This window comes from Salvia hispanica, chromosome 3 (genome assembly GCF_029641045.1).
Source record: "Salvia hispanica isolate PSC_SH4W2 chromosome 3, Shi_PSC_v1, whole genome shotgun sequence".
NCBI classification, from domain to species: domain Eukaryota; kingdom Viridiplantae; phylum Streptophyta; class Magnoliopsida; order Lamiales; family Lamiaceae; genus Salvia; species Salvia hispanica.
In genome coordinates, this window is record NC_142694.1 from 9,370,845 (window position 1) to 9,393,567 (window position 22,723).

Sequence of the window (22,723 nt, forward strand, 5' to 3'; positions counted from 1 at the left end):
ACATAATCGCTTTTAAAAGTAAAAGTATGTATAGTTAGTACAAGTGCTTTCTCCAAACAATATTGTTGGCTACTTTTCTTTTTTGCTTTTGTTCCCTTCTTTTAATTAAAATAGAATTCATTGGAGAAATAAAAACATTCATACATATCTGCTGTATTTATTTAAAATCGTACTTGATTTTAAGTTTTAAACTTTAACATGGGGTGCCAACAAGAAATTTATTTACCAAAATTAATGATCACAATCCGTATATAGCCCTTTATATTAGTACCAAATTAAAGTAATTCCTTTTATCACTTCAATTCTCCCGCTGATGACGGCCGACGACTGACCAATCTTCATTTACACATTTCAAGATTGCTTAAGTTTCTTTTTCTTTTTCCCTTTTTCTTTTTAACTGTTTTGATTTGATTTTCTCAATTTTCCAACTGAAACTCTCTTATTCTATTTTAACTCTTTTTCTTTCTTTTGACTTAAAGAACCATGGAATTTGACTTTATTACAACAAATTAACTTCCTTGTGCAAAAAAGAAAAAGAAAATAAATTACACAAAGTAAAAGGGCAGAAACAAGGCATGATCATAGAATGGAGGCCCATCCAGTCTGAGTTTGTCACGAGAGTGGTAGTCGAAATTGTAATGATGAATGAAGAGATCAAGTTGCGAGACTGCAGTAATTAATCATACCTTCCATCTTCTAATTATGGATTTGCCAACCTTGCATAATCACTTTAATAAGTAACATTTCAGCCCCTGACAAGAGTCTTAAGAAATCTCAGCTTATATAATTCTCTACTCAATTAAATATCTCAATTCCGTTGGAGTCTTCTTATATTAATCATTAATTCATTTTTATGTATTTGGTCTTTATTTGTATAGCATATCTTGTTTTCATGCCCCAAAGTTATGCAATATGGATCAGGTGGCGCTAAACTATTAATAGTCATCAATGTAGGTTTTTAGAAATTTAAAGGCCACACCACGGTGGACTTGAATAAAAGACATTTGATCACAAGCATTAACTATTTTACCACCATTTCAAAACACAAGTAGTAGTATATTATTATAGGTTAAGCGGTAGAGTGGTTGATGCCCGGTCCAAAAGTCACGACCTCACCTTGCAGTAACCATTTCTATTAAAATCTATGTTACCCTCAATTGGACATATTTTTGGAAGACAAACGAACTAGTAGTTACTTTTTTTGTTCGACTAAGGGATTTTTTAAGATATGTTTTGTATAATTGAATCTCATAACAAAGATCCGATAAAAGAAAATCTATGTATATATTTTAGTTCAAAATTTTAAATTCATCTAGTGAAAACGATCCAAACAGAGTGCTCATATTTAATGACAAAACAGAAAGAATATTTTGCTGTCAAATTAAAACCACAGGGGATGTTTCAAGTGCGAACAAAAAATCGTACATGGTTCAAGAAATATAAGGTCACAGGCTACTTGAATTGAATTTTTCTTTCTAAATTACAATCTACAGTATATTGTAAATAAAAAATAGGAAGAGTTCAATATTTGGATGAAAATTTCACTTTCTGTTGCGTTGGCGGGATTTTTTTGGGTGGTCCGTATTCCCAGTCTCCATCCATCATTTTGTAATACTCATATATTGACAAGGTTCTAATTTCATCCAATTTTAAGCCACATGGAATATGCTTGATATCCATATGTTGATTATTGATATTTTGATTCAACCAATTCATCCTTAAATTTTATCCGTTGCCCCTATAATTTCCCTGCACATACGACTTAGTGAATAGTCTTGTTTTTAATTCCAATCACTTTTTTATTTATGCATTTCGTTTCGTGCTTTACCAATTTTATATTAAAAGTTATCATTCAAATATTCACTGTCGCGCTTATGTTTTATAAATGGAAATAGTATTGTTTGATAGTATTTTATTACAATATGTTTTAAACTATTAAATTGATAACTACTCATATCCTTATTGAGAAGATTCTAAGAACTATATTTGTTGGACTTAGTATAGTGGGCCTATATGCAGGATATAAATGTATTTAAACACTTGGAATGATTTATATGATAATATGCCTATTTTAATTCTATACCGAAACCTAAGATGGATTTAGAGTAGATTATAAATTTATATTTTGACTATATATTTATAATTTATTCAGTAATTTTAATAATAAATATTAAATTAAATCATACTACTATCGATCTATTTAATGATATGATTCTCATGCAAGACTTCCCTATTCATTAATTTAATTGTCATTCAAACATAACTGTGCGCAAACTTTTCAATATCTCAAAATTCAAACTTACTAAAATGTAGCATTCTCTGCATCTTCTGATTATGGGACCAATGACTTGATTCAATGGACTTTTAATCAGTGTTTTAAAAACCGGACCGGACCGGCCGGTTCAACCGGCCGCGAACTGGTGAGTGGTCCGGTCCGGTTCTCTCCATAAAACCGCTAGCATATTGAGCCGCCGTGAACCGTCGAAACCGGCCGGTCGAATCGGTCTAACCGGAAACCAGTTTTCTTCATTGTTTAAATTTTTTGTAAAATAAGTGCTTTTGGTGGGGATCGAACTCATGACCTCTTGGTCAAGAGACCAAGTCCATTACCACTCCACCACAAGCATTTCTTGTTAATAACATGAACATTAGTTATTATTATATTAAAACATTTTTTTTATTTACTCAAACTAATCATTCAAATTTAAATTTATATTATAGTGAGTAGGTATTAATATGATAATATATTTATCATCTAAAATTCACTCTTTTTTACTAAAATTAACTATTATTTGTATAATATAGATACTTATAAATATAAGTAGTTATACCTAAGGTTTATAATAAATTATTTACTATATAGTATATTTTCATCAAAACTAATTAAACATTCATATTTATTTATATATTTTGTCATATAATTTTTTTGAATTATTATGAATTATCTTTTTTTATATCTAAAATATTAAAAATTTTATCCATACTAACTTGTAATTTGTACATTTAATAATTATGGATAAAAAATTTAATAAATTTTATCATTCATTGAAATTGAATATATTTTATATATTATATATAATTTGTAACAGTAAAACGGTTCGACCAGTGATTGAATCAGTTGGACCGGTTGAACTGTGAATCAGTAGCCTCGTCGATTCACTGGCCGATCCGGTTTTTAAAACATTGCTTTTAATAGTTAGGTGATGAGAGGGAATCGACGAATATTAAACCAATATGGCATTACACATAAATGAGTTGGGTGAAATAAATTTGTAGTGGAAGTTATCATTTGGATTAATGACTTTTAATATCAGCCCAATTTCTTAGCCAATAAATAAAACAAATCGAAGCTTACCCGGCCCGGCCCACTCATAATCTACATTCAGCTAGGGTTCTCAGACCGGCGAGCTGCACCTGTCAATTCACGTCTTTGCAAGTCCCTGAAATATTTTCATCTTCGTTTCAATTCTTGCAAGCAATAGACGCTTAGGAGGCAGGAACCACTACTCCAAATTTTTCAGTATCTCTTCAATGGTAACAATAAACACGAGTAATGATCTCTGCTCTCAATTTAATTTGCTTCGTGCTTTAACTGCTAAAACGATTTTCTTGGAATATGTTTACATGATTTACTTTTTCACTCTTCTACCTAATTCTCTTCGAGAAAAAATAATAGACATATAACAAATTAGTACCAATTCACAATTCAATCAAATAATTCAATCAAATAATGGAACTGATATGTATAATGCCGCAAAACTTCTTTGGTAAGCGCAATAAGTAATCTGCATATTTATATTTTGCTAGTTCAGTGTCCACATGATTCAAAAAGTTTCTGGGCTTTTTAGAAAATAGAGTCTAACTAAGACTTAGAAACCAATGAATAGTTGTATAATTTTCAGGCTAAGATAAATATAGCTTCTTTTAAATTTTATAATAAGCATACAATATTGCTACTATTCATATTATTTAATTTAATCCATAAATTTGTGCAACTTATAATTTTCATCTGTTTTGTTGCTTTTTATCTCTTTAGTCTTGTTTTATTGCTTTTCATCTCTTTAGTCTCTTAGTTTCCCAATGTTGAGTTTAGTTTATAACCAGCAATGTTAATTAAGTTGCATGATACTATAAAATACCATGTTTCAATGTTAATTAAGTTGCATGATACTATAAAATATTCAATTTAGAAAAGAAGCAAAATTCTCTATGCACGTATAAAAGAGGTGCTTTAGAAAATATAATACTCTTGAAAATTATTTTAATATAAGTCTTTTCTCAGGTTAGTTTTAGTTTTAGCTTGTTTTTATGATTTGATTAGTTTAAAGTTCTGATTTTTATTTAATTTTAATATTGGGTGTTGGAATAGCTCAATGTGAGGCAGCAACCGAAACTAAGTAAATCTCAGAAAAGAAAGCTAAAGAAGCTTGAGGTATGTGTATTTAGAAGCTTGAGGTATGTGTATTTAGAAGCTTGAGTGATTCTGTTACTATTGTTTGTTGTTTAATTGGACCTTTTACTGTGTAGGAGGAGAAAGAAAAGGAACTCCTTATGTCAAAAAGCATTGAAACATTGGAGTAAGAACATTGATTTTAGGCCTTCTTAGGATTGCTTATAATCACATTGATCGGAGGCATTGGGTGTTAATGGGGTTTGGTTTGTGTTTTCAGGAAATACAAGATCAAAGATGATGTTTTTTCACTCATGTGGTCTTCAAGGAACTTGGGGCAGGTATTCCATTGTCTGATAATCTGATTAGTATGTTCTGTTTGATGTAGAAAGGGCTCTTCGAATTAATAATATAATATTCCCGTTGCAGGTTGAGACTGTTCGTGAGAAACGGAGAAGAGAAGTTGAGTTTTCGAAAGCTGGTTTGGAACTCCCACATGCTGAAAAGGCTCACACTAAGAGGAAAAGAGATGTTGTGTCTCACAATGATGATATTGAAGTGTCTGAGGATGATGTCTGTTTGCCGGATAGACGAGTGTCTGAGGATGATGTCTGAGGAAAAGAAATGTGCATTCAGATGTCAATATGCAATCGTTGAGTGATGAACCTTATACCTCTGATAGACGAGTTGGTGATTCATTCGAAGAAGTGGCCAACGACAATACTCAACCATCATTGCCAGGATCTGAGGAAAAATCTGCCGAGTCATGCCAAATTGAAGAAATCATGAAGCCTAAGGTAGCTGACTACTATATTTGATTCTGAGGTTGTGAATTTCTTTGACATATAGGAAGTAGAAAAAACCAAAGCATGCTTGTTTCTAAGTTTCGTACAACATACTGTCCTCTTGCGTTACCTGTTTCCTCATTTTACAACTACATGTACTCCGCATCATAATGACTCTAGCTTTACCTATTTCTTCGTTTTACAACCACACGTACTCTACATTGTAATGGCTCGTGCATATCTTGGACAGGATGTGATGGATGAAGATCCAATTTACAATTGTGAAGGTGAAAATAACCATAGCAACTGTAATTCATCGAGAAATCATGTTGCTCCAACTGTGGTTCATGTCTCAAGACCTAAGGATGTTGAAAAGCAAAGGATGGGTCTGCCCATAGTCATGATGGAACAGGAAATAATGGAAGCTATAAATGAGAATATCAGTCTCATTATATGTGGTGAAACTGGTTGCGGAAAAACAACCCAAGTTCCTCAGGTTAGCCATGGTTCAAAATTTGTTTGTAACATGAATTTCTTGGTGGAACTTCTTTTACTTATTGCAAATATGGAAAACTTTCAGTTTCTTTATGAGGCTGGTTTTGGTTCACGTGGTTCAAACACTGGAGGTGGCATTATTGGCGTCACCCAACCTCGCCGAGTTGCAGTACTTTCAACAGCCAAGCGGGTGGCTTATGAGCTTGGGCTTCGATTCGGGAAGGAAGTGGGATTTCAAGTAAGGCATGACAGAAAGGTTGGAGAGAATTGCTCAATCAAATTTATGACTGATGGAATTTTGCTTCGGGAAGTGCAGGTTTGTTTTCATGCTTTACAGAATGAATTGTTCTAGCAGTTTTATGAATGTGAAAGTTAAGTAGATTTTCTGACTGATTGTAATGGTGATTTTTTTTTCACTGCAGAATGATTTTCTGCTGAAGCGATACTCAGTGTTAATATTGGATGAGGCTCACGAGAGGAGTCTGAATACAGATATTCTCATCGGGATGCTTTCTCGGGTTATCCAAGAGCGTCAGGTAACAACTCTCACCTATTTGAACTTTATGTTGTACTTGTTCCCTTCTTGCATATGTTTAGATGGCTTGCTTCTTTATTTGTGCATGGCAGAGGGAATACGAGATGCAGAAGAAGAGAATTCTTGCCGGGGAAAATATTGAATCTGAAAATAGGATATACCCGTTGAAGCTTGTGCTCATGAGTGCTACTCTACGCGTGGAAGATTTTGTGTCTAATACAAAAATATTTCGCAATCCTCCACCAGTGATTGAAGTTCCAACTCGACAGTTCCCAGTGACCACGCACTTCTCAAAGAAGACTGAAATTGTTGATTATATTGGCCAAGCTTATAAGAAAGTTCTATCAATTCACAAGAGATTGCCACCTGGAGGTATTCTTGTTTTTGTAACTGGGCAGAGAGAGGTCGAACTTCTTTGTCAAAGGTTACGTAGAGCTTCTAGAAAGCTAGTTGATGACAAGGCTTCATCCGTATCCGTAGAGAAACCACCCGAAGAAAATGATATGAAAGAGATAAGTGAGGCATTTGAGTTCCAAGGAAGTTCGGGTCATGAGATAACTGAGCGCTTTAATTCTCACATGGAGGAAGATAATGAAGATTTTCCAGAAGACGCATCTGATGCATCTTATGACTCGGAAGAAGAAAGTGATCTGGAGTTCTTTAGTGATGGTGAGAATCAGACGAAACCCGAGTCTGAAGGCGATATTTTGGGAGAAGAGGGAACTCTTACATCACTGAAGGCTGCTTTTGAAGCATTATCGGGGAAAAGAGTTTCTGATTCCAACACCAAAGGCAAAGATGTCCCCGAGACCCCTGAAGGCGGGTCAGATCCGTCCTGTTCCCATTCTGAACGAGATGACAAAGATAAGGGATATTCCCCTGGTAAACTGAATGTGCTACCACTTTATGCGATGCTTCCTGCATCATCCCAGCTTCGTGTTTTTGAAGATGCTAGGGATGGAGAACGGCTTGTTGTAGTTGCCACTAATGTGGCTGAAACCTCTTTGACGATTCCCAGAATAAGCTATGTTGTCGACACTGGAAGAGAAAAGGTGAAGAACTACAACTCTTCGAGCGGCATGGAGACATATGAGATACAGTGGATAAGCAAAGCCTCTGCAGCTCAGCGTGCTGGAAGAGCCGGAAGAACCGGCCCGGGACATTGTTATCGCCTCTATTCCTCAGCAGCCTTCAATAACTTATTTTCTGATTTTTCAATTGCTGAAATATCTAAGGTGCCGGTTGATGGTGTTGTCCTTTTAAAATCCATGCATATTGGCAAGGTATGTTGCTATTTATAGATTGGTTTGATTGTTATATTTAGTTTGAACATGTAAGTAAACACCACGTTATCTATCATTTCAGGTTGCAAATTTCCCTTTCCCCACACCTCCAGAGACCGATGCTTTGATTGAAGCAGAGCGTTGTCTGAAGATTCTTGAAGCGTTGGATGAAAATGGCAGACTGACAGCTCTGGGGAGGGCCATGGCTCGGTATCCAATGGGTCCTCGTCATTCCAGAATGCTTCTCACGGTTATTCAGATTATGCAGAAGGCAAAAAAGTGTGCCCGAGTGATAAGTCGTATTCTAAGCCTTGGTTACTGGTCAGTATGTCGTGAAATGCATGTATTATCTGCAAAACAGTTGCTCAAGTGTGCAGGATTAAAGGATCCAAGTCAGTAGGAGACGATTCAGGTGACCCAAGTGAAAAGGGCGCTGGAAGGGGTCAATACTGACCAGGATGCATGCCAGAGAAAAGGCTCGAGATGGAGAAGAAGGATAGCTGGGATGATCATTACCAAGGACAGAAAAGTCAAAACATGAAGGAAGTCTACCCTAAAAGCAAGGGTAAGCCTCCCTATAAAAGAAGCCACTTGGAGAGAGACAAGGAGTTCGCTCTTAGAGTTCGCCTTTAGAGTCCAGCCACCACACTTAGTTAGAATTCTCTCTAGAAGATCAGTTCCTTCAGTATTATCCAATCTCTCGTTCCTTGCCACAGCCATGGTCACTTGACGTCCAAGAGTCTACCGGAGAAGTCATCAGTCCGCCGTTCCAGCCAGTTATCGTAGTAGTATAGCAGCATCATCGCCCGGAGTGGCAAAACAATCGTTACTTTGCTTTCTAGTTTAATCTTTACTTGCTTTCATCGTTGGTTTGTTACAAACACTCATCGTTGTTGCCTTTTGAAGTACTTTGTTATTTTCCAACGTTTACGTTATGAAGTTTCTATTTCGCATGTCACTTTGGTTCGAATTTGCTTCATTCTGCCTAGGAAAGTTAGATCTAGTTATTGCTTTTAATTTCTGAGTGCTTTCTTATCTGGAGCTGTCGACCTGTAGTTGTAGTCATGTTTAGTCAAATTTTCGTGCATGAGTTTCTTTTCTGCACCGCGATTACCACCTTGCATGTCAGTCAGTAGAAGTAAAATTGCAGTTTCACCGTTTAATTTAAGTTGACCATTTTAATCGATGGATCTTGAGCTTGAGTTTATGAATCTGAAGTTTAGTTATGGTGTTTGTGTTCATATGATTTTTGTCAATACTTGGTGAAGAAGAAAACGTCAAAATCAACTTTAGTTTGGACCACTTTTACTTTTAAGTTACTTTTGCTTTTGTTCCCTACTTTTCAGTTGTACTATCTAGACCTGTCAGAGAGCCCCAGCCACCAGATATACCTTGTTGTCTAATTTTCCTCTTTTAGTAACTGTCTACTTTCCATATGCCTCTGAGACACCTTGTCCCCTATTTTCACGAACACCACCACATGCCTGTTATTTTTACGCCTATTAGTCAGTAGAGTACCACCTTTATTTCTCGCCTAGGTAAAATCTCAACCCAAGCGTGGTAGCTAACCAAAACACCCAGGAAAGTCATCGCAGTTATCAAAACGTGTTCATCCTCTTGGGATTCGACCCTTACCTCCATTATACTAATCAGTAAAAGTGGGTTGAGGAAACTTGTTTGAAGCCAGGTCTCGGTTGTCGTACCAACGACTCAGCTGGGTCGGGAATCTCTTCCTGATCAGTTGGATACACTCCAAATTACATACGTAAAACTAGGGAAAGAACCTGGAACTTCACCGAGCAAATCTCGTTTTGGCCTATGCAGTTGCAGCAGTGGCGGCTTTAAGCTTGACAAATCCTTTCCTTTGGCATTTTGAAGACAATGGAAACAACGCAGACGGTAAAAGCCATGCTGAGGAAGCTGATTCTAAAGCAAGCAAGAAAGCTTCAGAGAAAGAAGAAAAATCGAGGAAAAAGCAACAGAAACAAATCGCCAAAGCTTCTCGTGAAAAATTCGCCAACCCTACTAGCGATGCTCTAACTGTTGCGTTTGCGCTTCAAAGCTTTGATCTTTCCGAAAACCAGTCAGAGTTTTGTGATGAGAATGCTCTACACTACAAGACCATGGAAGAAATTTCCAAGCTGAGAAAGCAGCTTGTGAAACTAGTCTTCGCCTCGCATGATTCACAGCAGGACTTCTCCTGGGCGCACGGAACTATCGAGGATGTAGAGTCTGCTTGGATGGTTTCCTCGGATAAGCATCCTCTTCAGCTAAACAAGGAGGAGATATTGGGGCAGGCTATCTGTTCCGGCTGGGCTGATAGGGTTGCGAAGCGCATCAAAGGAGCTTCACTTTTGGCAGAGGGAGACCGAAACACGAATGCAGTCAGATACCAAGCATGTATGCTGAAAGAAACCGTCTTTCTTCACCGGTGGTCGTCCATCTCTAGGTCTGCACCCGAATTTCTCGTATACAGCGAGTTATTGCACATTAAGAGGCCATACATTCATGGAGCCACTAGCGTGAAACCGAATTGGCTTCCTGAATTCGCTCGGGTATCATGTAGTTTCTCTGCGCCGCTCTCAGAGCCAAAGCCTTATTACGACGCTACAGCTGATCAAGTCATGTCATGGGTGGAGCCGACATTCGGCCCACATCTCTGGCCGCTTCCTCTGCACGGCCTGCCTATCAAAGATGATTCCACGAGAGTCGTGTTGGGGTTTGGTGCCCCTTGCACAACGGAAGACTTGTACAAAACAAATAAACCAGATACGGATCTATTTGACCGATTATGCGATTAATCAATTCACATGTTAAACAGATAATTGCATGCTAGAACGCAAATAATTCATGCTCATAGAAAATAAATCCTAAACATGATTTCTACGGTTTAGAGTTACCGATTTGATTCTCCAAAGAATCGGCGATTGCTCGCGCCTTCTCCACGTAATGATCTTCAATACTAGACCACAGATCTTCTGTCTGGTTCACGAACTGTATCTCGATATCAGGGTGGGCTGATCTTATCAAAATACTAGGACTCGAATAAAGAAGACAGAAGAAATCCTTTTAGGAATAGGAGTAGAATTCGAAATTCTCCTCAGCTGGAGATTTTTGAAAATTTAAAAAATTACAAGAAATAAAATTGTGATCGTTCTGTCTCCTTTATTCTCCTATTTATATTAAGTTCCTTATGGGCCCAGACAGGGATCTGTGGAAGGTTTTGGATATGGGCTCCCCCAATTAGCTTTTTACTAATTAAATTGAACCCACAATTTAATACAAGCTTATATTAGAATATTACGAGCAGCCACTACAGAAGTAATATTGAACTCTCCCCATCCAAATCCGAAATTACAAGTAATCCGGGTTTCCGTTGTTTATTATTTATTTCCCGCGCTTAAGATATAAATGACCATTAATTAATTAATGTCTGCTATGGACTTAATTAATTAACATCTTATTAATTCCAAGAGTGGACTTAGCAAGAAACATTTATTTATTATTCATAGAGTAATAAAACTCCAACTGGCCAGTTTTCCGAATAATAAAACCTTTTTCGAGCTCCTCTTGAGGATATTATCAAACGAGACTCACCTCGCGCACGATTCAACATAATAGCAATCCTAGCACCGCTAGATATTAATCACCACTATCCAATATATCAGGATTATTGGGTTGCGAAAAACCCGCACCATTTGATAAGTCAAAGTAGTGCATAATCAATACCGTATGCTCAATGCTAACATATGTAGATTAAGAAATAGTATTTTATCAAGACCTAGTCTTTCAGTAGATAGCATAAAGACACGTCTTGCTGTTAGATCCGTTCAGTGCTATACCACACCAATGTCATCTTATTTCAGTAAGGCTTAGAAATATGCGGACTGACATTGCAACCTTTCACGATAGGTAGCCAAAGCCTATCTAGGTTGTGAAATTCTTCTTTTTCTTTTGCAAAGCATTGTATAGATCTGACCGTGTTACCTTAAAGTGGACGACGCCCACAACCGGTCTACTAAGCAAAAGACTTAGACTTTGTTTACTTTTTATGCATTTAAATGTTTGTAAAACATCTTATAAATGCACAAGCAAACACAATGTAATAATAATAGTGATTCTATTCGTGCGAGACTGCTCGAATAATACTGAATCGAGTTAAAAGTGGATTGTAGAGTTTTACGTATACAAGCAAGATTCTATTCGCGCGAAACTTGCTCGAAACATGCTTTTCAGTATACCAAACCTAACAATCTCCCACTTATACTCAAAACATGCTTTCGAGTATACCCACTGCCGAAAACTCTCCCACTTATACACAAAGCAGGTATTGATGCTAGATATATCGAACTACCATTCATTTCACAAGGTGAAAGAAGAATCTGCTTGGTTGTTCTCTGATTATATCTTTTTCACCATAATGTCTTTGCTGCGTACTTGATCTTTAATTAATTTCATCCTCATATGTGATTGCTTAGCTTAATAAACTCGTGTGTCCCTTGAGTTAGCCTTTACTAGAGTAATCAAAAAAATAATACTCGTTGGCGTACTCAAACTTACGATTAAAGCTATTAGGAAGATATTCCTGAGGTAAACACATATTCAGAGGATGACTTACTCGATCACTGATTAGTCATAAAACTAAGACAGTGTAACCCAAGGACATTACATGAATGACTGGTAACCTAGAATATAGTTACTAGTCTTTCTCAAGCATTAGGGTATATTCATTACCTCAATCAAAATCCTTTGCCATGGTTAATATATATATACTTGCTATGCATAAGCACAACTAATATCAAACTTAGTACACATTATAGCATACATGAGACAACTATCTTTGAAACTAGTCTCATATTTCTTGATCTCACTAAGCGTCAAACGACACTTGACTAGAGACAAGACAATTCCATCTTGAGAGGTATAAACCTTTTCATGGAATTTCTAATGCTTAAATGTTCCAAGCAATGTGTAGATATAGGATTCCTAAGAGAATCTCAACATTCTTTCTAGCATCTTAAAAGGACTTAGATACTAAGAATGTAATTAGTTTCTCTTAGATCATTTATCTTAAACTGGGTAGACAACCAGTTTCCTACGCCAGATGCCAATCTTAGTTGTTTGCAACTTTTGTAGATTTCATCATCGTACAGTACCAATAATACCATACGTAATACACTTTCAACTTCCTTGTGCTTTACAGCACTGTTAAGGACACAAGTTAAATTACAAATATTTGACAATTTTGATAAAACACATATACTCTGATTTAGATGCTTGCCTAAGACCACGAAGGTCTATATAAGCTTCCAATCATGCATTTCTTGCCCTTAATCACATATCCCTTTAGAATGTTCTAGTAGATGATTTCCTTAAGACTTCTATTTATAGAAGTCTGTCTTGACAATCATAATACATACATTCTAATTTATGTAAGTTCTAATAGACAATATGATCGAATAAATCCTGGCACAACGATAGCGAGAAGATAATTCTCTTTGGGCATAACCCATTGTCATTGTCTAGCCATTTGAGATCCATATTTACACTTGTAAAGATACTTGCTCCCACTGACTGACACAGCCTGTAGGTAGTATTGCAAGTCTTGTAAAACATGTTGTCTATCTTATATTGTAATATGGAATCTATCACCTTCTCAAAGATGATTATCCAAATTAACCAATACTACATTGTAGTTAAAGGGATTATGTTTAAGTTAATCTAAGACTGAGTCTTACGACACTCTTAGACCCATGAACTTGTTGTGTTCCTAAGAACGCTCCCACTACGACCTGGTTCTCACAATCATAGGTCCTGAAGTTGATTTTATTAGTGCAAAAGTTTCCAATGGTATAATTCTTTGGTAATGGAAAGTCCGATATCTCTCTCTTTATCTTGAGAGTTATCATGTTGTTAGGTTTGTAGTTCCTCTCTTGATCTTCATACAAGAATTCTATCTTTGAAGATTACAGAACTAATAACCTTACATCATTTGGGACAAACCTTAAAACATGCCTCAGTACTCAACTCCAATTCCTTGGACACTTTTCCAACACGTGTTGGAACAACATTATGTTGGGGATAATCGCAGGGGAAAATGCAAAACAAATAAATCCACATAAGAATCTATTTAGGTGATTATGTGGGTCGATTCAATTTCATGCTTGAACATGTAGAGACATATAATTGCGCAATTAATCACATAATTTAATTTAAATTATGTTGTTGAATACTTACAACAATGATTCTCCAAAGAATCGAAGTGGCTTGCTACTTCTCCACATGTAGATCTTGAAGCTTGATTGTGAATGCAAGACCAAAGATCTTCTAACCTATGACCCTTAACTCTATAGATCTAAATTCCTTGTGGGAGGAATCTCTTAGAAATTATAAGAATCTTGAAGGAGAAGACAAGAAAGCCAAGTGTGGAGGCTAGGGTTTGTGATAACATGTGTGTCTCCTCCTTACATTCTTATTTATAGAGTTTATGATGGGCTAGGTTAGGGATCTATGGGGCTTGGATTGGGCCTCCCCAATTGGACCTTCTTTACTAATTAAATTATAACCCATAATTTAATATAAGGCCAATGGAATATTTCTTGTGCCACTATAGAAGAAATATTGACCGCCCATCCAATCCGTGATTACAAGCAATCCGGGTTAACCTCTTTAATATATTATTTCCCGTGTCTAAGACTTTCTATATCCATTAATTAATTTGTAGTCTGCTATAGACTTTAAATTAATTAATATCTTTATTTCCAAGAGTTTGTCTAGTACGAGATGTATATTAAAAATATACTTTTCCTTTTCTATTTATTCTTGGATTAAATCCAAACCGGCCGGGTTTCCGAATAATAGAACTTCTCTCGAACACCTCTTGGGGATATAGTCAAACCGCGCAGGCACACGATTCAATGTAATAATAAAACTGACACCATTCTAGTTATTAATTACTACTACCCAAGATATCAGGAATATTGGGTTACGAAAAACCCGCACCTATTGATAAGTCAAAGCAGCGTATGATTAAATAACGTGTGTCCTATATTATTACAAAGATTAGGAAATATTAAATCTCCAAGACATCGTCTTACAGTAGATAGCAACAAAGACGTGTCTATACTTTAGATCCATTCAATGCTATACCACACCAGTGTCACTAGTCATTCTCAAGGTAAAGACGACTTTCGGATGGACACTGCAACCTTTCACGATAGGTAGCCAAAGCCTATCTAGGTTGTGAAAAAGTTTTACTTCTACAAGGTACCGGTTGGGCCACCTACTGTGATGACCTGTTCCACAACCCAACCTTCAATGTAGAAGACTTAGACTGATTTTACTTTCCGGCGTTTTAATTATATAATTTAATATATAATTAAATACGGTCAATACCCATTAAAGTAAAATACACAGTGTGAAGAAAATATTTATTATTCTCATTAAATGAAGAGTGTTTACAATATACAAGCAATTTATCAAATTCAAAAACTCAAAAAATGCTTTTTAGTATATATGTTCCAACACATTACACCTTGAGATGTGCTAAACTAGAGACGCTCTAGTCCACAACTCGTGTTTTGTAGAAGGTACTGATGTAGGTAGTTTCTTTAATGTTTATCCCACCAATGATAAGATTTTAATGAGTACAACTCATCACACAATCAAACTTGTCTTAGAAAGACTACGATTCCTTCTTACATAACTATCCCATTCATTAGATGAATGCTTGGATTCATTAACGGAGATTAGACTCCCACTACTGATCATAACCCTTTGCTCGTCTTCTTATGGTGTAAACCATTAATACTCGCTAGTCTTTCTATGTTGCATTTCTATAAGTGTTCTGAATCAAACGATTCTAACTCATAGTGCATCAAACAGATATTCTCGACTTTCAAGCTATTTAACAAACAAATTGTTAAAATCTTGATAATCTAGATCAGTTCGAACAATTTCTAAGTATTTTCTTGGCCTTAAGGCTAAGAGCCATAAATACTTTATCATTCAATCATTAAGAAGTTGATGTGTTGTTGAATACTCAACCTTGTCGCACTTATATTATTTTAATACTATGATGCCTTAAGCATCAACCATAAAACAATAGTTGAGCATTAATAGCTCCCACTGCAACAAAAACCTAACTGGATCAAGATCTCTTACTTAGAAGTTGCATTGTCATGTAAGTCATTGTCCTTCCATAAAATAGGTCAATCCAACTCACAAAGCATCTTTTCTCGCTTTAAACAAACTTTGATGACAATTCAGGCTCTCCCATTTCCATATCTAGTCTTTTGTTCAAATGAACTAGGACTTAAGAAAAATGCAGCCTTTATGAATTTGTCATCTATCATGTTACTTTCCTCTAACAGTAATATAACGACTATTATTCTAAAGATTTTCAACTTTTTAGTTAAACCTTCTTGTAGTCATTTCTTATTACTTTAGGCGATGACTTGTGTCAGAAACTATTTGAGTGATCAAAAGATCCTCAAAACATTCTGTCACTCTAGGATATTCCAATCGAATCATCTTGACAGATTCTATTGATATCCATCTTTCATCGTCATTAACCAAGACTTGTCGAGCTACTTAAAGGAAAATAGCTTGACCTTATTCCTCAAGGAGCTTGTCAAGTACATGCATAATGCATTCTCGAACATTCTTCGTGGAATTATGTCGAGGAAATGGAGGACATGAATCATTGAGTATAAACTCCAAGCTTTCAGCGATGAGAATCTTATCCGTTTTCGTTTCCGGTCTACATAATTTAGGCATTCGAGTTTTCTTTCTTTAAGGATCGCAGACAAATATTAAATGACAAAATGAAGATTTGGCAAATAAACTTATTATCACATACTCATGTTCAATACATAATCACAAATAACCACAAAACAATTATGTATCTTACAACAGCAAAATTAATAAATTGTATCCTCCTCTGGAGGTTAATACGCATTAAAATTTTGACAATTTTACTGGTCACAACACCGACGCATCAATTGCTTCCTCCTCTGGAGGTTGATACGTCTAATGCTGCCTAAGCACGACCATCAGATTTAGCATTACAGAATTTTATTTCTACAACACACTCCCATAACAATGTTCATGTGCTGTCAACAAAACCAAGCTATCTCATAAATTCTGATTGAACCCTGAAACTCGCAGTTCCTTAGGATTATTGTCCCCACTCTGCAGGTGGCAATAATATTGGGAACCACTTTCTAGTTCATTCTATTTATTATGTGAGAAGTTCGCCCTTATGAACTTGCTGTTTTCGTAGGATTATCGTCCCTACTCTGTAGGTGGCGATAATATTAGAAAATCAGCTTCACAAAATTTGGCAGACCAACCGATGGAGACCGTATACAACGCACTTGTTGTAATCATCACTTAGATATTTTGTATGGTTTTTGCATAATTATCACATAAGCAGATAAAGCAGATAATCCACTTAAAATAGATAAACACCAAATAAACAGATAAATCCATTTAATGCATGACATTTAAACACACATAATAATTATCAACAATTATTTAATCTAGTCAAGGGAGAATCAATTAAATAATTAAGTTTTATCTTGGATAATAATTATCCAAATTTATTTAGGATTTATAAAGATAGAGTTAACTATCTAAATCCATTTAGGATTATTCAAGATTTTATTTCGATAAAATCAAATCCTACAATTCAAAATAACGTTGATCTAGGATTATCATTATTTAAATCGTACTAGGATATTACTAGATAGAAACACTTCTATCATAATCCATAAGATAAAAATAAAATCCAATCAATAAAGATTTGTACAAATCTTAATTCTATTTAGAATAGACATCTAGAATATATCAAACATTACTTAGGATTTCTTAGATAAATAAATTTATCTAAATCCAACTAATTAAGGATTTCTTATATATCATCTTTATCCTAATCTATCTAGGATATAAATCCAAAAGATAAGGATAACTTGGATTAATACTTATTTTAATCCATCTAAGATTTGTCTCAATAAAATTAAATCTATTGAAATCCATGGGATAAAATAAATTAATATAAATATTTATCCTAATTCATCTAGGATTTATCTTGGAATAAATCCATGTAAATCCATAGAATAATATAATATTATATTATAATTATTCAAATCTATCCAAGATTTATCTAGGAACAAATCCATATAAATCTATAAGATAAAAATAAAATATTATATTATCACTATCCAAATCCATCTAGAATTTATCTATGAATAAATTCATATAAACTCATAAGATAAGAATAAAATAATATAGTCATTATCTAAATCCAACTAGGATTTGTCTAGGGATAAATCCACATTAATCCATAGGATATAGATAAATATTAGATTGTCATTATCCAAATTTAACTAGGATTTTCGTCTAGGAATTAAATCCCCACAAATCCATAAAATAAGGATAAAATCTATAATTAATCCATGATTTAATATAAAATCAAATCACATATAATATATAAAATCCACAAAAGATATATTCCAATCTTATTTCTAAATTTAATCTTGATTTATTTCCGAAATTGAATCCAAGGATTTGAAAATCCTAATCAAAATATGGAAAGCGAAGTCGTGAGACGAGACAAAACGACATCACGCATAGGGAAACCCTAATCTTGCGTCATTGTACTCCCACTGAACCGCAGCCGCTGCTGGGCTCCCACACTTGTCTCGCGAGCTCGCCGAGCCTGACGTCTCTGACGCTGCTGCGTCAACGTCGCTCCTCTGGAGCTGCTGTCACTGCTGCTCCATCTCCAGCGCTGCTGCGTCGTCCTTGCCACGGCTGCTGGCTCTGCCTCGGTGTAGTCGCTGCATCAGCGACGTTCTCACCGCAACAAGCCCAGCCGAATTCTGGACCATGAACAGCCATCAAAGACAGCCGCCGCCATCGCAAATTCCGGCAGCCCGTGCCTCGCCAGCACTGCTGCTCGAAGACACCTAGCCTCCACGTTGCCGTCCGTCTGTACTACGCTGGTGTTCCGCAAACGAAATTTGCCCCGTGATACAACGCGAGTAGCCTTCATGGCGTGATTCTCACATTCCAATTTTTAATATAAGATGAATTCCATGTAATCATTACAAGAAAACAATGATTACAATATCAAATTGTTAAAAGAATGTAACGAATTACAAGATTATGAATCTAAATAATCATCGCACATGAGAAATCAAAAAATGCGCAATTAAATTTGAAACATTCAAATTCCCGTCGCATTATAAAACGCCACATCTTCTTGTTCTAGGGTTTCGAACTATGCATATTATAAAAATATAACAAGCAACGAAAAAACATAAGATCATGCAATTCACATAACATGAAATTAATCCATATAATCAGAGCCAAAAATTGGCTCTGATACCAATTGTTGGGGTTTGGTGCCCCTTGCACAGCGGAAGACTTGTATAAAACAAATAAATCAGATACGGATCTATTTGACCGATTATGCGATTAATCAATTCACATGTTAAACAGATAATTGCATGCTAGAACGCAAATAATTCATGCTCATAGAAAATAAATCCTAAACATGATTTCTACGGTTTAGAGTTACCGATTTGATTCTCTAAAGAATCGGCGATTGCTCGCGCCTTCTCCACGTAATGATCTTCAATACTAGACCACAGATCTTCTGTCTGGTTCACGAACTGTATCTCGATATCAGGGTGGGCTGATCTTATCAAAATACTAGGACTCGAATAAAGAAGACAGAAGAAATCCTTTTGGGAATAGGAGTAGAATTCGAAATTCTCCTCAGCTGGAGATTTTCGAAAATTTCAAAAATTACAAGAAATAAAATTGTAATCGTTCTGTCTCCTTTATTCTCCTATTTATATTAAGTTCCTTATGGGCCCAGACAGGGATCTGTGGAAGGTTTTGGATATGGGCTACCCCAATTAGCTTTTTACTAATTAAATTGAACCCACAATTTAATACAAGCTTATATTGGAATATTACGAGCAGCCACTACAGAAGTAATATTGAACTCTCCCCATCCAAATCCGAAATTACAAGTAATCCGGGTTTCCGTTGTTTATTATTTATTTCCCGCGCTTAAGATATAAATGACCATTAATTAATTAATGTCTGCTATGGACTTAATTAATTAACATCTTATTAATTCCAAGAGTGGACTTAGCAAGAAACATTTATTTATTATTCATAGAGTAATAAAACTCCAACTGGCCAGTTTTCCGAATAATAAAACCTTTTTCGAGCTCCTCTTGAGGACATTATCAAACGAGACTCACCTCGCGCACGATTCAACATAATAGCAATCCTAGCACCGCTAGATATTAATCACCACTACTCAATATATCAGGATTATTGGGTTGCGAAAAACCCGCACCATTTGATAAGTCAAAGTAGTGCATAATCAATACCGTATGCTCAATGCTAACATATGTAGATTAAGAAATAGTATTTTATCAAGACCTAGTCTTTCAGTAGATATCATAAAGACACGTCTTGCTGTTAGATCCGTTCAGTGCTATACCACACCAATGTCATCTTATTTCAGTAAGGCTTAGAAATATGCGGACTGACATTGCAACCTTTCACGATAGGTAGCCAAAGCCTATCTAGGTTGTGAAATTCTTCTTTTTCTTTTGCAAAGCATTGCATAGATCTGACCGTGTTACCTTAAAGTGGACGACGCCCACAACTGGTCCACTAAGCAAAAGACTTAGACTTTGTTTACTTCTTATGCATTTAAATGTTTGTAAAACATCTTATAAATTCACAAGCAAACACAATGTAATAATAATAGTGATTCTATTCGTGCGAGACTGCTCGAATAATGCTGAATCGGGTTAAAAGTGGATTGTAGAGTTTTACGTATACAAGCAAGATTCTATTCGCGCGAAACTTGCTTGAAACATGCTTTTCAGTATACCAAACCTAACAAGTCGCTGTGTTTGCCTATTCGCTGCTAGAAGGCCAAATCCTGCCGTGCCTGAAAGCTGTCCAGAAATTCATGGCAGCCTCCCCTGCAACCGTGCTGAAGCCAGGGGCGTGTGGGCTGAAACGCATTGGCAATCTGTTGAGTAAGTTAAACAAGAAAGGTAGAGTAATCGACACTCGTGCTAAACTAGGAAAGATGTGGAAGGAAAATCCTAAATTTCTCTTCCCAGAAATCCAAGATTGGTTTCAAGAAGGATTTTTCAACCGGTTCGAGGAACTCTGGGAGGAGATGCACAAGCAAGCTTTGGGAGATCCCAAGCAAAGGTTGAAGAAAAAGGTCAAGAAATTGAAAATAGAGGTATTATTTGTAGTTGAATATTAGCTTATTATTTATGGTGTTACTTATAAGTACTTAGGGGTTGTTTGGTTAGCTTGAAAATGCTTGAAAATGAACTGTTTAAGCCCCCTAACCTCTGTTTGGGATGAGCAGTTCATATTTTTAACTTAAACTCCCTCCGTCCCCCATTAAGAGTCACACTTTTCTATTTCGGTCCGTCCCCAATTAAGAGTCACACTTCATTTTTACCATAAATAGTAAGTAGGTCCCACATTCCACTAACTCAATTCACTCACATTTTATTATAAAATCAATATAAAAAAATGGGTCCCACATTCCACTAACTTTTTCAACCAACTTTTCTTTACATTTCTTAAAACCCGTGCCCGGTCAAAGAGTGAGTCCTAATAGGGGACAGAGGGAGTATTCGATAACAACTAGCTTTTTTTTTCATGTTTTATACTACTATTTATTTACCATAAAGCTGATATGCTATGTTGGTATTGCTCATTTGCTTGCATTGTGTGATCTTCTATTGGTGCTTGGATCAAAATCCACTTCACTGAGAAGGCTGTTAATCTTTCAGGAGCAAAGAAGATGATCTCGAGTGGCTGTCGTGCCAAGGTTGGGTAGGTTGCCGGAGATGGGAGAACTGAGAAGCCAGTGTTGAAGGCTAGAAATGCCGGAGTAAAGAAGAGCTCATGGCGCAAGGTTCGTAGTGTTGCTATGAATCCTCACGGTGGTGGTAACCGATCAACACATTGGTTATGCCACTACAGTTCGTCGCGATGCACCACGGCCAAAACGTTGCCCTTATTGCTGCCAGAAGAACCGATCGTCTCAGGGCCAAGCTGCTAAAGCTGATATGGCCTAAGAATTCTTATCTTGTTCTCTACTTTATATTTGAATTTGCAATGTTTTGTTGAGGTTAATACTAAATTTTGTTTGGATTACCGAGTTATGTATACTATTGCATTGTTTTCATATGGTTTATTTTTTTAAGTCATAACTATAATTGAGCTTAGCCTTTCAAATTCTTTTTAGGGTTTTAGTTCCTCCATCCACATTTATTTGACCAAAAAAAAAACAAAAACTTAAGAGGATTTAAATTTTAAATATACTGTTTTTGTTATTCCAATTTTTACTTTCTGTTTTCAAGTAGGGCAAATTGTTTTAAAAATCATCAAGTTTGGTTAATTTCTAGTCAATCGTGCAATTTTCAAAAGCCTATATAGTGAAGAGCAGCAACTCCAAAGCAGCAATGCGGCACAAACAATCAATCCAAACAACATAAACGAGAACATAATTCCAATTACATTTTTAACCAATAAATTTTATAGAGTAATGATCTCTGCTCTCAGTTTAATTTGCTCGTGCTTTAACTGCTAAAACGATTTTCTTGGAATATGTTTACATGATTTCCTTTTTCTCTTCATCCCGACTCTTCTCACCTAATTCTCTTTGAGAAAAAATAATAGACATATAACAAATTAGTACTAATTCACAATTCAATCAAATAATGGAACTGATATTTATAATGCCGCAAAACTTCTTTGGTAAGCGCAATAAGTTATCTGCATATTTATATTTTGCTAGGTTCAATGTTCTCATGATTCAAAAGGTTTCTGTGTTTGGGGCTTTAGAAAATAGAGTCTAACATAGACTTAGAAACCAATGAATAGTTGTAGAATTTTCAGGCTAAGATAAATATGGCTTCTTTCAAATTTTATAATAAGCATACGATATTGCTACTATTCATATTTTCTAAGATCCATTTAAATTTAATCCAGAAATTTGTGCAACTTATAATCTTTTCATCTCTTTAGTCTCTTAGTTTCCTAATGTTGGTGCTTTTCATCTCTTTAGTCTCTTAGTTTCCTAATGTTGAGTTTAGTTTATAACAATCAATGTTAATTAAGTTGCATGATACTATAAAATACCATGTTTCAATGTTAATTAAGTAGC

General features: G+C 35.7%; 2 protein-coding genes across 5 annotated transcripts; both read left to right on the forward strand.

Annotated features, from left to right (window-relative positions):
- Positions 1 to 3,370: 3,370 nt before the first annotated feature.
- On the forward strand, positions 3,371 to 8,441 carry LOC125213627 (ATP-dependent RNA helicase DEAH13-like). Of its 4 annotated transcripts, none has more exons than XM_089068558.1 (10): positions 3,371 to 3,550; positions 4,370 to 4,455; positions 4,528 to 4,577; positions 4,671 to 4,731; positions 4,820 to 5,187; positions 5,426 to 5,671; positions 5,756 to 5,986; positions 6,093 to 6,206; positions 6,298 to 7,488; positions 7,571 to 8,441. In XM_089068558.1, exons 5-10 carry the CDS (start codon positions 5,035 to 5,037, stop codon positions 7,886 to 7,888), a joined length of 2,253 nt encoding a protein of 750 aa, XP_088924684.1. In that variant the 5' UTR covers positions 3,371 to 3,550; positions 4,370 to 4,455; positions 4,528 to 4,577; positions 4,671 to 4,731; positions 4,820 to 5,034; the 3' UTR covers positions 7,889 to 8,441. The 4 variants fall into 4 exon arrangements, with proteins under 4 accessions (XP_088924684.1, XP_088924682.1, XP_088924685.1 ...); XM_089068556.1 differs by having other exon boundaries at positions 4,370 to 4,432; XM_089068559.1 differs by having other exon boundaries at positions 3,371 to 3,534.
- Positions 8,442 to 8,968: 527 nt separating this feature from the next.
- LOC148930131 (ATP-dependent RNA helicase DEAH13-like) lies at positions 8,969 to 21,616 on the forward strand. The gene is made up of 4 exons (XM_089066365.1): positions 8,969 to 8,974; positions 9,264 to 10,212; positions 20,454 to 20,779; positions 21,392 to 21,616. Exons 1-4 carry the CDS (start codon positions 8,969 to 8,971, stop codon positions 21,614 to 21,616), a joined length of 1,506 nt encoding a protein of 501 aa, XP_088922491.1.
- The last annotated feature ends 1,107 nt before the right edge of the window (positions 21,617 to 22,723 follow it).

Coding starts and splice junctions, on each gene's coding strand:
- LOC148930131 (XM_089066365.1), top strand. Junction 10,213..20,453: donor GAGAGTCGTGTTGGGGTTTG/GTGCCCCTTGCA, acceptor ATTCGCTGCTAG/AAGGCCAAATCCTGCCGTGC. Junction 20,780..21,391: donor TCAAGAAATTGAAAATAGAG/GTATTATTTGTA, acceptor AAGGTTGGGTAG/GTTGCCGGAGATGGGAGAAC.
- LOC125213627 (XM_089068558.1), top strand. CDS start 5,035: ATGCAATCGTTGAGTGATGAACCTTATACCTCTGATAGACGAGTTGGT. Junction 5,188..5,425: donor AAGAAATCATGAAGCCTAAG/GTAGCTGACTAC, acceptor TATCTTGGACAG/GATGTGATGGATGAAGATCC. Junction 5,672..5,755: donor AAACAACCCAAGTTCCTCAG/GTTAGCCATGGT, acceptor GAAAACTTTCAG/TTTCTTTATGAGGCTGGTTT.